The 15,913-nt window shown below is 42.4% G+C and overlaps 1 protein-coding gene across 1 annotated transcript in view; it reads right to left on the reverse strand.

Moving 5' to 3' along the window:
• Positions 1-2,635: 2,635 nt before the first annotated feature.
• The window catches only part of slc16a10 (solute carrier family 16 member 10), a 34,819-nt gene continuing 21,541 nt past the window's right edge, over positions 2,636-15,913 (reverse strand). The window contains exons 3-6 of the mRNA XM_070988143.1: positions 14,663-15,092; positions 8,620-8,763; positions 7,794-8,022; positions 2,636-6,369 (exon numbers count right to left, since the gene is read on the reverse strand). Of these exons, the coding sequence (XP_070844244.1) occupies positions 6,143-6,369; positions 7,794-8,022; positions 8,620-8,763; positions 14,663-15,092 (1,030 nt within the window). The 3' untranslated portion in view covers positions 2,636-6,142. The remainder of the gene's footprint in view (positions 6,370-7,793; positions 8,023-8,619; positions 8,764-14,662; positions 15,093-15,913) is intronic.

Raw genomic sequence — 15,913 nt, forward strand, 5'->3', positions numbered from 1 at the left:
TGAACAAGTCTAATTCAGGTCTTATTGCCTCTTCATAGGAGACAATGTTCTTTACAACGTACACAACGAGCTTGTATTTGGAACAAATGAAGAGTCATTCCCACTTCAAAGTGTGTCTGTATTGTCATCGTGCTGCTTAAACCATCTCATAGCTGTCTTACACTGCTTTGTTTAAGACAATGAAAATAAAGGATCATGTGTGATATAATCTGCAGTGGAGTTGGAGGGAGGCAGAAATATTCACAGATGTCCAAAGAATGTGGTAGCAAATGCAGCCTGAACGTTAAAACCTTTTCACATCGGCCATTTTCTCTCAACTGTGCAATGACACTATTATCCATATTAGCAACAGTACGTTCATAAACTGTATATATCGTGCATATACATACATACACCTAGTATTTTTCAGGTGCAATACAACAAATGCCATTAGTTAGTTTTCTCATAACAATATTGGCAATAGTACATTTTCTATGGCAGTAAGATTTTTATGGCATTTACTATTTTTTATCTGTACAAATGTACATAGGGCTGCACGGTGGCGCAGCAAGTAGTGCGCGTGCCTCACAGCAAGAAGGTTGCTGGTTCGATCCCCGGGTCAGGCGGGGCCTTTCTGTGTGATGTTTGCATGTTCTTCCCGTGCATGCGTGGGTTCTCTCCGGGTACTCCGGCTTCCTCCCACAGACCAAAAACATGCTCATTAGGTTAATTGATGACTCTAAATTGTCCGTAGGTATGAGTGTGAGTGTGAATGGTTGTTTGTCCTTGCATGTGGCCCTGCAATCGGCTGGCGACCGGTTCAGGGTGTACCCCGCCTCTCGCCCATTGTAGCTGGGATAGGCTCCAGCCCCCCGCAACCCCGAAAGGGATAGGCGGTATAGATAATGGATGGATGGATGGACAAATGTACATATACATGGTTGTTTTTCTATTCTGTATACTTGTACACTACACCTTACCTCTTTATGCCACTGTGTTTGCGCTTTGTAATCCTTGCTGGCTGTAATGACTGAATTCCTCTGGTGTGGGATCAACAAAGGCTTATCTTATCCTATATTATTTTATTCCAGTGTTTTTTTCTTGTTTGTAATCTGGCCTACATCAAGGATAATTAGATATCTGATCCAGGCCTGGTGCACCTCCTGCCTGGGTGCAAACCTCTGGTAAACAGGAAGCCAGCTACAGTGAAAAGATGGCCCAACGAGGCTGAGGAGGTTTGTTCACTTCAATAATAAACTGCTATTTTATCTGCTGCACTAGTTCATGTCTTAGATTGTCATTAGATTTTGATCCACTTCCATGATTTTTCTTCTTATAGAATTTTTTATACATATCTGTAAGGGGAATGTGCCAGGGAGCCTTCAAGGCAGAACCTCATTGCCAATGACTGCTTCACTGTAATTATTGTGGATTTGACAATTAAGAACTGGAAACTTCTGGAGAGCTGAAGGCTTTCAATATAAGAGGTCTACATGAATCTCTCCTCCTCAACTCACACTTCACATTTTTTCAAAAAAACTGACTTCAACTGACATTTCTATTACTTTCAGTTAATGCACTTGATGATAGGAATGACACCTCAAAGTCCTTTATGGAGATTTAATCACTAGGCCAACAACAACATTCATTCATTCTTGCACTTCAGCCACCACTTCACGTGCTTTCACTCCTTACAGGTTGACACTGAACTCTTATCAGTGATTTAAAGTACACACATTTTAATATTATTGTATCCTGTATTCTGCTATTCAGCTCCCTTTCATCTGAGGAAACACATTTCAGCTCCCAGCTCTTTAAGGCCAGGCAGTTAATCTGTATGATACTCCCACACACGCAAACACACCGGGAGCAATTAGGGGTTCAGTGCACAGAATGAGCTTTAGGGTTCAGAACACTTCCACATGCACACTGCAGGAGTTGGGGATTGAAGCCGTGACCTTCTGATTGGCGGCCGCCCCGCTCTACCTCCTCAGTCACAGGCTTGCTTCACAGTTTATTTCAGCTTTCAGCATTCATGTGCATTTCCTGCACAAAATGCTTTTCCTAGTTAAACATACTGTTTTGTAGCATCCCTTCAGAGGCCCCCTTCAAAGATCCTTGGATATCCACATATAATGCAATCCTTACAGCCCCCCCTGGGCTGCCACATACAGTATATTGAGAATATTTGTTCCCTGAGTTAAGCCCCCCAGGCAGCACTTCCTTCCAGACTGTTTCCTTTAGAAGTATGGGCAGCAATGACCCAGTTAGACCTGATGAAACATGTGAATTTTAGAGAGTCTTTTAATTGCCCACATATAGGCCAGAGATTCTTAAGAAGCGGGTCATTCACAGTTCATTCACTGATGAGACTATTAAACGTTTCACTTGTTTGAAGATGTATCTGGTTCTGTTTATTATGCAGTTTTGCAGCACTTGCCCTTAGCTGACACCACGCAGCGATACTCTGGACTGTTGAACCGTGAGCATCTGCAGACAGAAAGCCTGTTAGCCACGCAGGAATATCTGTCCAATCATCAATCGCCGTGCTGTACGTACATCGTCACAGGGGGTGACAAACAAATGAAAGGCCAGAGCGCAGTGATAACAGACTACCAGCCACAGACATGGAACGATGAATTAGGACAGAGTCACAGACAATTTAAACATCTTTTTTACTGTTTTGAAAATGCTGAAATCTGATTGTGTTTACATAATAATACATTGCATATACTAGAGTTCACCACACATCCCGCAGCAGATAGGAAAGACAGGAAAGGTTATATTTTAGTAGAAAACATTTTGGTAACTCATGAGATATATAAATAAAAGAACACTAAGCAACAAGTGAACAGAAATTAAGATAAAAATTATGTAAAAAATAGTATGAAAGTAGCAAAGATGCATGTCTTTCAGCAAAGTTTTACACAAGTAAATCTTTATCTGTACTTGAAGAAAAAACAATACACATACATAAGAGATATTCTGAATAAAGCCAGTGGCTGGATTAGATGTGAGAGAACCAAGATAATGACAGCAAATTAACAATAAAACGCAATCCAGCAGATAAGCTCATTCAAAACACTTAAAACACATGTTCGCCACATACAGCCTCTGCAGACACTACGAAGGCAAAGGCACTTGAATAAGGCAACCTGTCTGAGAGAGCTGGTCTAAAGTCACTACTGAACGAAAACACAACATGCAATGTTCTTTCTAACTTTTTCAAAATGTCTCTTTGGATGCTGCAGATAATTTCAAGAAGCAGGTATAAAGCAGGCCTAAATGAAGCAAGCAAAAATAATGATTAAACATAAGGAGGAATTTAAATGAGTGCATGACGACGAGGTTTACAATCAAACTCCAGAGCTACAAATTAAGCATCTTCTTTGACAAGAAAGTCCTTAGTCTCACCGGTGACTATAACAGAAGGAAAGCAAAATAAAAGTCTATGATGAACAGTCATAAATGGCATTAAAACAAGACTTGAATTGAAAGACAGTGGATATTATGTCATCACAATAAAAAGATATATTTAAAGAGCAAAAAAGATGTAAACGCTGATGAAGTTTCTTCTACTTGTTTTGTAAAAAAGGCATTTCCGGTTTTTCACTAAAGAGCAAAGCTCGGACAGCTCCGTGGTTTTCTAAGACTTTTCAGTTTATTTGTGTTTCTCACTGCTCACATGAACACTGCTCTGCTGGACTGCCTCTGATGCAGGAACGGGATGCTGGGGTCGTCCGGATGGGGGCAGAGCTCTACACTGATACAACATCTGAGGTAGACAGTGTCACAGGTCTGCAGAGAAAACATCACAGACCCACAGAAGTTCAGCGCTGGTGCACTGACGTCCAAAAGGTCTCTGAGTTTTCAAAAAGCAATCTATCACTGTCAACAGTGACGGACTGCTGTTACTTGCTAACGCGGTCAGATGGTTCACTGACTCCTACCTGTAGGCTTTCGGGACACGAAGCAGCAAAACAGGACAAACACACTTTCAGCTATTTTCATTTCAGTACATTTTGGTCTTCAGTAAATGAAATCACGGCTTTAGGCAAATGCCTGTCAATTACAGCATGACATTCTCCACAAAAACGAAAAAATAAATAGGATATGAACACATAAAACAAAACCTCCTACTAAAGGTTTATGTACTGGGTACAGAGTTAATGATTAACTTCACTTGACTTGACTAATGGTCACGTAGTCAATGATTAGTAAAGCTCATGTCCTCAGCTCAGTTTCAAATAGTGAAGTGATACTGTTGGTAAATGTGTTTTATGAAGTTTCGAGGAACTACATATGCACCATTATATTACTTTAAGAGGTCTTCCATCCAATCTGTCCGATCTGTTGTTGGCATGATGGCGGTTGTTTTCTGACCTGGACAGCATCAGCTACTGGGCAAACCTCATTTTCTTTTACTAGAAAGCATATGAGCTTTTCCCCCTTTAACCACAAGCATGACACTGTAAATGTATGGTGCACAAGGAAAGCACGTGTGGAAAATATTGGACCAAATTACAGAGAAAAAAGAAAAACTTTAAAAACAAGTCTCACCACTGGTTGTTTATATGTATAAAAGAAATACTGCTTAATGTCAACACTACAGTCAATTAACAGACATGTCCACAAACTTATCAGTCAATATTAAGGTTCATAAATGAACGCAGGTGTACTTGTGCTGGCTAAGAGTTTTTGTTGTTAAAGGAATAATTTGACATTTTGGCTTTACATGCTTCCAACACTCCACAGGATAAAACGTGTTAATCCATGAGCTTCAGAGGAGCTGGGAGTCTGATTTTGTTACGTTCACAGAGGGCTAGGCTAGCAGTTTGCAGTCTTGGTGCCAAGCGAGCCAACAGGCTGCTGGCAGGAGCTTCATCGTTAACAGATAACAGATGACCGTTGACAGATGATTTTTCATCTAACTGCTGGAAAAAAGCCAAAAATTTCCTAACATGTCAAACTATCCCTTTTCAGACATTATTGTGAAGTACATTTTTACACATTTCTCAGGCACGTGGTTCGATTACAAGCAGCCCCTCTGTTAGTAGAAATTAATAATTAGTTTGTGGTAATTTGATTAGCCAGGATGGAATTAATGAATATACACCATATAAGCATAATATAAATGTAAACCATGAAGGCCTTAAATGTGGATTTCACCACAACGGAACCAGCAGATGATGTAATAATGCAGGTGTCTCCTTAAGGTCCCCATCATCTCAGTTCATGCTGTACTTACATACAGTATTACCAAACTAATCTGAAATCAAGTACCACAAGCTAATTGAAACATGGTGAATCTGGGTCCTTTGGGCCATCGAGGGTCTAATCCATCCATCGCATAAAATCTCCTGGACCCAGCGGCTCGTCTTGAGATGTAAAATCATTGTGCTTCGTCCCTGCTGCGTCCCTTGAAGTGTCTGAGCGCCTTCACAGCTCAGATGGTCCCAGAGTTTCATGCTTAACACTAACAATGAACTCCTGACCCCTAATCTCTCAGAGCACTTCTCTGAGGAGACACTTCCTGTCCCTTTAAAGTACTATCAACAGATTATCCCCAACATTTACAATTTTGGCATGCTTTAAGACAGTGTCTGAGGGGACACTGGAGACAATAGGGATGGCAGGTTTAAGGAGAAATCTGTAGTGGACCAGTTTGCTTTGCATGGATGCAAAACAAAGACTGACTGAGCTAAACCAAGTTTCCCCACAGTATGGGCTTCCTTCCTATGACATACTTCTACATCTAAAACCACATGGTAGTGTTGCACACAGATTGTAAAGAATGATGTGAGTCCACATTTCCCTTGAGAACGCACTCTGAAAGCAGCATGCCTTCTCTCCTGTGTGACAAATATGAAATGTAAAGTTTTCTCCATTTTCTTTTAAAACTTCGAGCTTGCCTGCTGTACGATTAGTTCAGTCTAATTGAAACGATTTAATGCATAGTTCTTCAAGATCACATTCATGTTTAACTGCACTTCAGCCTATGACTCATCTGATATGTTTCAACGCTTTGGCATTTTCTGACAGTCTCCCACAGAGGGCAGTCATTACAATCTTCTAAAAAACACATATACTGAGTCTCAGTACTTCGCAGTCTCAGTCTGACCCCGGGCTGTATGTCTCTCTTTCAGTCTGTCCAGCAGGGCTCTTAGAGGACAGACTCTCCAGTTTTGTATTGTGCGTCTCCCTGAGCCTTCTCATGCTCTACCATCTTCTGGCTGACGTCCTGGTCTCTGCTCAGCGCCTCCTTCTCCTTCCTCTTGCGCCTGGCCTCCACCCAGGGGATCAGACACAGCACGGCTCCTCCGAAGATCGGGGGAATGCCCGCCAGGTAGAAGGCCACGTCGTAGCTGCCTAGTCTGTCCCTCAGGAAACCTAAAGACAGAAAGCAGTGCAGCATTAGTGCAACATCGACACACCAGGAGAAACAGCTGCTGCATGAGAACACAATCACAACACTGACCTTACTGGAGCCTGTGAGGGTCAGCAATAAGCAGGATTATCTAAAGGGATGCACGTGTGTCTATTTTTAGCTTCTTGGAGTTCAATCTCGCTGATTATGTCAAATGGGGGCTGAGAAGCATTCATCAGATCCTGCTGCTGACAGTGAATATGTGGACTTCATGCCAGCTGCTGGGACAGGGTCTGCACTCTTGTGTTCATGTTGATGCGTCTCAAACAAAGCTTTTACATGCACTAAAGTCACCTGTAGTAACTGCAGAGAGCTGACAAAAACCTGCTTGTAAATGAGACACGAACTGTTCATAATTGAGAAACCTGATTTTTCCACAAGGGCCCACAGCACAGCTGATTACTGATCTGCCTGTTAACGTGGATTTTTACAATAACTAGGTTAGTACAGAGCATGTAAAGGTCTGTGCCATGACTCAGTTTCTCCCAGTGACGTGCATGTGAACATTTCTGGAGAGTCACTTGTTCAAGCCCCGTGTCTGCAAGCAGTCGCTTCGTAAAGCTTCCTCGAGCAACAGTGAATCTGCAGCTGACTCCGACCTCTGATCCTATTGGAGAAATAAAATTCAATACATTCTGTGTGTCTATCTAAAGAAAATAACTTCCTTGTCTCTCAGGCAGTTCAGGCGCTCTTCACATGATGCTCGTGTGAGCTGATGGACATGTTACAATGCAGCTTTAGTCATATGCATTCCAGTGTTGAAGAGGTCATGCATTTCCCATGGACACAGCTGCTTGTGTACAATATGTGCTTCTGATCTGAGCCCTACACATTCAGCAACCACAAGGTGCCAAAGGAAACACTAGGTGGTGCAAAAGCCCCAAAAGACAACTTCTCTTGGTCTCAAACAGAGGCTGACAGCTTTACTACAGGAATCCTTTTTGTCTGACAGCAAGAGTCCATCTGTTGATAGGATTGGAGGGCAAAGGCCAAAGCTGCCACACAAGTTCCATTTTAAAACTTTACTTGTGAGATTTACCAAAGGACATAGCAGAGAATGACAACACCTTCTTTCTCTTAACAGATGAATAAGATCTCTAAAGATTTCTTTCAGTGCTTTCAATGACTGCGATGCAGATGTGACGGTGCTTGGCAAAGCTGAATCAAAGTGAAGTATCTATTGATCACGGCAGGGAAAGTTAATTTTCCTCTCAATAAGAGCAGAGCAACACCTCTGGAGCTGGGAAGTGTCTTGCTCAAGAGCTCATGAAGAGTCTACAAATGCACTAAACCACCATGCTTTACTCAGATGTCAACAGCATGATGTGACCACATATATGTATCAGTGATTACTGAGAGCATCGTATTGAGACTACTCCTGTATTACCTGCGATGGGGGGTCCCACAGTCATGGGCACAGACATCAGGCCCAGCAGGAAGCCGATGGCCTGGGACACGTCTTTGGAACCGACCAGCTCAAAGGCGATAGGAGCCATGATGCAGATGAAGCAGCCATCAAACAGCCCCATCAAGAGGCACACAGCGATCAGCCCGCCGAAGATGTTGCACAGAGGGATCATCATGGACATGAGACCGATGACGAAGAAGGAGGTCACCTAGGAGGTCAAGAGAGAAGTGTCCTTCAAAGGTGTCCATCTTTATGGTGGCATTTTTCATTTTCTTAATTTTTTTTTCCTTAGGGGACAGTTTCCATTTAAGTTCAAGTTAGTTTTAGTGTCACATGACCATCGTATGATCATCTACATGCTGTTTTCAGTGATTAGAGCTTTTCCATGTCAATAGAGGAATTAAAGTTCAACTCACTTATTCATTGCTTTTGTAGTCAGAATTGTGTTGTTAATAGCTTTCTATTATTAAAAGGAAAAAGGGTCTTCGGGGAATATCAGAAATGTGGATGGGTATGTCCCTGTCTGTTTGATTGACAGTAGCTAGCAGGCTGCTCAGTGCTCATGCACAGTGTAAAGTGAGCCACACCAGCATCTACCAGATGAGCAGCTAATCAGACATCTAGATTACAAAGTGAAGTTAGCAGTGCACTTTTCCCCCAGGAATGTTTGTTCACTCAGCCAACAAGTGAAGGTGCAGGACAAGACATGTTTACACATAAGAAAGAGACTTAAGCAGGAAAGCTAATGCAGGCTATGAAAACAATATCACCTGTAAACCCTTTAACTCTGAGGCCACGCACTCACCTGCAGGAAGACTTTGTTGACTCCATTAACATAGTCTGCCACTCTGCCGAAGATGAGGCGACCCACGCAAGATGTGATGCCGATACACATGAGCAGAACTTCTTTATTGGTGTCTGCTCCAAAACGCTCCTCCACGTGCTTCATCTGTGGACAATAAGAGAGGTGAGTAGATGAACACAGCTGTCTCATGGCCCTAAACAAAGAAAGCTAAAGTGCAGAAAAGGAAACTGCAAATACAAATGTAGTGGTGGAGATTAGTTAAGCTTCATTTATTCAAGATTATAAGAGAGGCCTGAAAACGAATTATATATATGCAACATCACAACAAGGCAATTCAGAAGGCTCACAGTCAATTCTATGATGGGTTTTTCTGTTTTGAAGGGAGAAACAAGCTCTGTTCCTGGAGTTTAATATGAATTTTGTAAGACAATTTGCTATCTAACCAAATTCATAAGTATTTATAATGCTGTACTCTGTTGATTAGATTTCAATCAAGAGCCTGAATCAGAGCAGCAAATCAAAACTTTAAATTAGTAAAAGCAAGTCTACAGGTCACTAAGAGTGACCTGTACTCATAAAAGAGCTCGGCCTGTACCAGCTCTATGTGGAAAGTGTCCTTAGACAACTTTTGTTGTGATTTGGCGCTATACAAATAAAACTGAATTGAATTGAAGTGACTCTGGAGAAGGTTTGAGGCAGAGCAGATGACATACAGGATGGTATTCAGCATAAAAATGAACATTGCTGTGTAAATCATTCTTATGTATAGTGTAAATAGCAGGGGGCTAATATTGATCTGTGTGGGACACCTTCATCAGCCATCTGGGCCTTGATTGGAAACCATCAGTTTCCAACAGTATAAACAGTATAAATTCAAACCACAACACATGATCTGAACCAGCTGTACTATAAGCAGAGTCATTAAAAACCCAATGGGAAGCTACTTATTTAACAAAATGTGATTAACAGCATCAACAGAGATTTACGAGGAGCGCAGCACAATGTTGCTTCTCATCACGTCACTTAATCAGTTTCCTCCAGAGGCACATAGTTGTGAGTGGACCACTGATTCTAGGATTTAATACAGACAGAAGAGCTTAGAAAGAAACAGATATGTGATTATTCAGACTATTTAAATGAAGGAAAAATGAAAAGATACAGCATACATCTGGCTGTAACTGTCTGTGAGGTTTGGCAGCATTGAGGCCGACATCCAGATCCCAGGAAATTCCCACTACTCCAAACAGATTGAAACCCTGTCAGCTCCTCTACCTCCAGGCAGTCTGCAGCAGTCCTGCTCAAAGGGTCTGTCTGTCTGCTGCCTCCACCCCGGCCCCCCTCCACCCCGCAGGTCACACAACCATCTGCAAAGACCACTGGATGACTTGTCTTTGTTACTACACCACAACACCATTCTCTTTGTGTTCAGGGGCGTCCTGCTCGGAGAGGACTCCTGCATCCAAGAAGCAGTGTGCAGGCATAACAACTGGAGGCTCAGTGTGTGTATGCATGCATGTATCAGCAGAGTAACTGATGATACACACAGTGCACCCAGGCTGACCCTGGGGGAGGCGATTTTCAGAGGCATGACAGATGTGACTGGTATTCTGCCAGCAGGAGTTCACATGTTACGTTCACTACTCCCTCCTCTTATCATTTTCACACACATACACACACAAGCAAAAACCCCACATCAGATAGATCTATGATGGACGCTTCCTCTGCTCTGATGTCACACCGTTAGATTACTGAGCAAACATGAGGAGGACAACCCCGCCCAGGTAAACGCTACTGGGTGTTTATGGCACACACAAGAAGGCATTCCCTATTGAACTCTCTGACTCGTTCACACACGGCATCAATTATGTCTGTTATGTATTCGAGGCTTCCTGTGAGGTAGCAGGATGGTGTGGTGTCGCATGTGTATTCATTGCAAATATAAAGCAAGAAAAACAGCCACTGTCCTCCTCCTCTGTCTTTAAGCAGATTCTGTGCTACTTTAGATTAGATATCTTCCTTCACTCCCGCATCAGCCTCTGTCATCCTAGAGTTCATGGAGCTTTGGCATTTCAAAGTAAACTGATCTATCCTTGCTGACAATCAGTCTGTCTCCAAACACTATCTGTGCCCCCCAAATGACTGTACACTGACCGCCACCAATCTCCTGAGGGGGTTTCTACACAAGCATGAGTTTGAGGAAAAGATCATTCTATTTAAACTGACTGATGGGGCGCTGATGCTTGTCAGAGCTGCATAAACATGCACGAATGATCGGAGCAGGATGCAGTTTGACTGTTTGCTTTTTGAGGGTCTATATGTGTCTTTGATCACTTTCATCAACTCAAGCTCACTTCTGTGTGATGTAATTCAGAGCTTGGCAGGTCTAGTGCTATTTAATTTTTTTCTCATTGTCAACAAACCGCATGAAAAGACCAAAACCAACAGTCATTAATGTTATGAGTAAAGCATGACAAACACTTGCTGGAACTAACATGCTGCATTCAGTTAAACACAGGACCTACAGAAGAACAACACTATAAAATGACACATCGCCAATACACTCTTAAAAGCTGCTTTAATGGTGTGTTTTAGGGTAAATTTTCCCTTTCAGAGCCCCACTGTGCACCAGCCCACTTTCTCTCTGCTCTCTCTTTTTGGCTGTTTTATGGTCATTAAACATCGAGCTCGGCTCCAGCCCACACACCGCAGCCCTGCAGGTGCTCCTCATTAAGCACACTGAAATAATTTGATTTTAAAGAAGGTTTCTAAAGAAAAGCACCAGTCTATATGCTGCTGATGTGAGTCTGCTATGATTCAGCAATACTGATTCAGCAAGTCTGCCTGATATGAACTCTAGAGAGTAAATGATCAAATTATTAGAAGAAGTTGCCCTTGGCAATACACCACCACATCTTAAAATAATCCACTTACAGGGCAACCACAGCCATACCTGAAGGTCAACTTCTTATCTCAAATCAGCAATACTTGGAAAAGTGTGCAAATGTGTATGTGTCTGACTACCCACACTGGACTTTCCTCTTACAGACTTCACATATCTGCAGCTTGATATGGAGAGAGGAAAAACACACATAGAACTGTGCGGCTGTAAAACACTGCACTCAGCAATTTATGCAAAGAAACACAAATTCATGCACGCAAACAGGCCAGATGAACAGTGAAAAGTTTCCCTTGGTGTGAATTTCCCTTGGGGATGAATTAAGTATCTATCTATCTATCTATCTATCTATCTATCTATCTATCTATCTATCTATCTATCTATCTATCTATCTATCTATCTATCTATCTATCTATCTATCTATCTATCTATCTATCTAAAAGCTGAACAATGTGCTGTTTGACCCACGTTTTCCCCTTCTTCTTCTTCTTCTTCTCCCCATGCAGTGTCACAAGGCCAGGGCTTGGCCTTAAATGCAAGGAGGGGGGCTCTGTGTGGCGGGAAGGACGGGTGCTGTGGCTATAAGGCCAGGGGTGACACTGGGGCTGCAGCCGAGCCCCTGCAGTGTCCCAGTCTGAGTAGTAGACACAGGAGAAGTGTTGGGAAAACACGGGCTGGGATCCCCGGGACAGGCTGATCTCCCACCAATAGCAGAGTCATCATGTCCAAATAAACAGTCATCTCTTGAGTCTGTCCAACACATCCAGGCTCTGCTCTCCTGCCCTACCAAGATGTTTTCTCCAACACTCATATTGGAGCCAAAAATAAAGGGAGATTCAGGGGAAGCGACACTTTACAGGCCTGTGTCATGACTGAAATGAGATGCAGGTTGAGTCTTCCTGTCATATTTGGTTACATTCATGAAGACCACACAAGTATCTAGTGTGGACACAAGCTGCTGTGAGGGAATTACAAAAGCTGCTGCTGACATACAGTTTGTGGAACTTTAGCATATAAACAGTAAGACTCAGTGTAAGAGTCTGTTTCATTAAGGCGTCAACAGATAATTTGCTATTAGATCAACATCTCCTAACTGAAAACTTAACAGGTTGGTTTACTCCCTTGCTTCTGGTGATTTCTAGCCCTCCAGGTGGTTTTATTTTGTTTGTTAAGACTTTCAGATATCTGTCTCTAAGACTTTTGCCTCCAACCCAATAAAATGGAGCTTTGTGGTGCTCACAGCATTGGAAACAAATGCTAAAAATGAAAAATTCAACATCTCTTTTCAGAAAGAGTGTCCTTGGGGTAAGGGAGGGTTAACTGATGAATGAGAAAACATGTTTTTGACAATACGGGTGAAGCGGCTCTTTAAGGAGGTATGAAACGTTGTCAATTTGAACAGCAGGCATTTCTAGTTCATCTTCAGCTCATATAATTCCATTAACTTACTAAGAACCAGGTGATTGTGTAACTTTAGGACATGAAAATGTCCAAAACACACAAAAGTGGTTTTGGTTTTAACATATTGATGATTACACTTAAGTAACTCCAAGTTACTGAGTAGAGTTTCTGGCCATCAGTCTCAAGGACTGATGGTACGTTACAGTTAGTGACAGTAACATACCAAGAAACGCAGCATGTGCCAGCATAAGCAGGAAAGAAGAAGACTCCAGGCGGCAGGTGACAGTGACAGATAATGAAATGTAGCAAACCACCAGCAAATGGTAAGCAAGAAGATGATTGGCAGCTGGCAAACATATGTAAACAGTGTAGGTTTCAAAATATTCAAAAAGCTTTGCAATTTGCTACAGTATGGGACAGAAAATGTCTTCAACATATTCATTAGGCCTCAAGCATAAACAGTGTGGTTTGGTGAGAAACACTGAACTTTGACACTGTAAATATAATATTGTTAATACTAGGAAGAAGAAGAAGAAGAAGAAGAAGAAGAAGAAGAAGAAGAAGAAGAAGAAGAAGAAGAAGAAGAAGAAGAAGCATCTTTCATGCTTTAGCACAAAGTAATTTTCAATGACATGAGCAACAAGAAGTTTAGAGGATTGTAGTGAAACAAGATGATGTGTGACTGAATGATTTGTCCAAGGGGTAACATGTACAGTGAGAATAAATTTGGTCCCAGAACAGATCCTTGGGGCACTCCATAGGTGATGCTAGCTGTTGATGGATGGAGACAAAAAAAAAATCCTGTTTTCCTGGTAAGTGGAGAACCACTCCAGTACAACTTCCTCAGTCTCTCAATGAGAATTTTGTGCTCTGGGGTGTCAAAAGCCGCACTTAACTTCAGCAGCTCTAGGAGAGCGCAGGGTCCTGAGTCTGCAGCCAGTAATAAATCATTTGTCACACAAAGGACTGCTGTTTCCAGAGTAGCTTTCAAAAGGAACTGTTAATTATATTGACCAGATGATGTGTGATTGCATCTATTGTCTCTGTCAGTAAATTGGGGTGACAGTGTGACACAGTATCAGGAAGGTGCTGTAGAGATATGGGAATGAAACAATTCCAAGTGCGGGCCAGGGATATCCACAGATGTTCCAGGAGGAGTTATCTGTGCTCAGATGTTTCTTATCTTATCAATAAGGAAAGTCAAGAACTGTTCATAGTCTGCTGGACTTAAGGTGGGTGTGGTTGTTTGTGGGAGACTGACAAGATTATTGATGGTGTCGACTAAAGTGCAAGGATTATGATGATAAACAGAGATTATGTGCAGAGACAACCTTGTATACTGTATGGACTGCAGAAGAGTCATAAACCATCTCATGGTAACGCTCCGTAACATCACTGAACACCTGGAAGATTCTGGCAGGGGTTTAGACTTGTCTTCCTCTCACCGTTCATGTGAAACCCACATCTCACAGTGTTTTGATATCTATGTTGTTGAAGCTCCCTGGTTGAACTCTCACCCTTATCCCTCCTTCATGCCAATGAACACATCCAAAACATAGGATTTGGATACTGGGAAATCACACCATGGAATTCTTCTGCTAATATTTATGTGCTGCTATTCGTCATCAGACTGACATTCACCCCAGAGAGTGGGGAGATAATACCCAGCAACACAAACAAGACATAAAAACATGTGTGAAGGTCATAGAAATCAAAATTTGAAGTACGTAGAAAATGTAAACTTACCAGGTGAACATAAGGCACAAAGTAGCCGTAAAGGGCTGCGGGGATACCGAAGGCCCAAATGCGATATCCCAAAGACTTCCAGATATTGGTATTGAAGATCTGGCTCATGGGTGGGCACTTGCTGCCTGTGCGAGTGTTGGAGGTTTTGACTGGCAGCAAGGGCTTGTAGGTGAAGCCAGCCAGCATCAGCACAAACATGAGGATGCACAGGACTCGCATGGTGTTCTGGAGACCCACTTTCTCCAGCAGGCCTGACAGCACGAAGGGCAGGGTGATGGTGAAGATGCTGCTGCCGGCGGTTACAATGCCGTTCACCAGGCCCAGGCGCTTCTTGAAGTAGTGGCCCAGGATGACCAGGCTGGGCTGGTAGGCGAAAGAGCAGCCGCAGGCAAACACAATGCCGTAGGTGAAGTACATGGGTCCGAGGGACCTGAGAGAAGATAAAAAAACAAGATACATCACTGAATGTATGCACCCAGCAAATGACCAGCCACTGATTTCCATTAGTGCTCCTGAACAAGTTCTCATGGGACTGGTTATAAGAAAAGTTCTCAAACCACTGAAAAGGTCACTAGAAAGCCATGTTTACATATGGTTCATAATTCAGTGTTTTTGCTCCAGGGAAGCTCCATCTACCAGAAACCTCAACAAGATACAGCAAATGAAACACGTTTACTTTGGTTGGTCTTTATATTTTTCATTGTCTGCGCATTCAAAGGGCTGTATCAACAGTTATCCAACAGGAAACAGACTGGTTGACTGCTTGTCGCGAATAAATGTTTTAAAATCTGGAGTCACTGAGGGTCATCCCCTCCCTAATTCTAGTTATGCCGCCTACTTATCTACCAACAGCTGGAGTAAAACTGTCCAGTTTCCAGCAGCAGAGGATCATGGTCTTCTTGACATGATCATTTTGGTGAATCTGCAACCTGTGCCTAACTGCTTTAGATACTTAATAAGCTGCTTTCTGCTGCTTTCAAGAGGTTTAGATGATTCTGCTTCCACCTGCTTTCTGGAAGAGTCCAAGTCCTCAGATGGTTGATAAAGGAGTCCCTCAAGGGTCAATATTAGTCCCCCTCTATGCATAATTCACATTTATTTTCCCACTCAACCTTGCAATTTTCATTTTTATATCGACGATACCATCTTTAAGCCACTGACTCTACCTCAAACCTTCTCCAGATCACAGTCTTCTTTTGATGACCTGCAGATATCTTATTCATTTAAAGCTTCTTCTAAAAAGATAACATT

Source organism: Chaetodon trifascialis, chromosome 19 (genome assembly GCF_039877785.1).
Source record: "Chaetodon trifascialis isolate fChaTrf1 chromosome 19, fChaTrf1.hap1, whole genome shotgun sequence".
Classification (NCBI taxonomy): Eukaryota; Metazoa; Chordata; class Actinopteri; order Chaetodontiformes; family Chaetodontidae; genus Chaetodon; species Chaetodon trifascialis.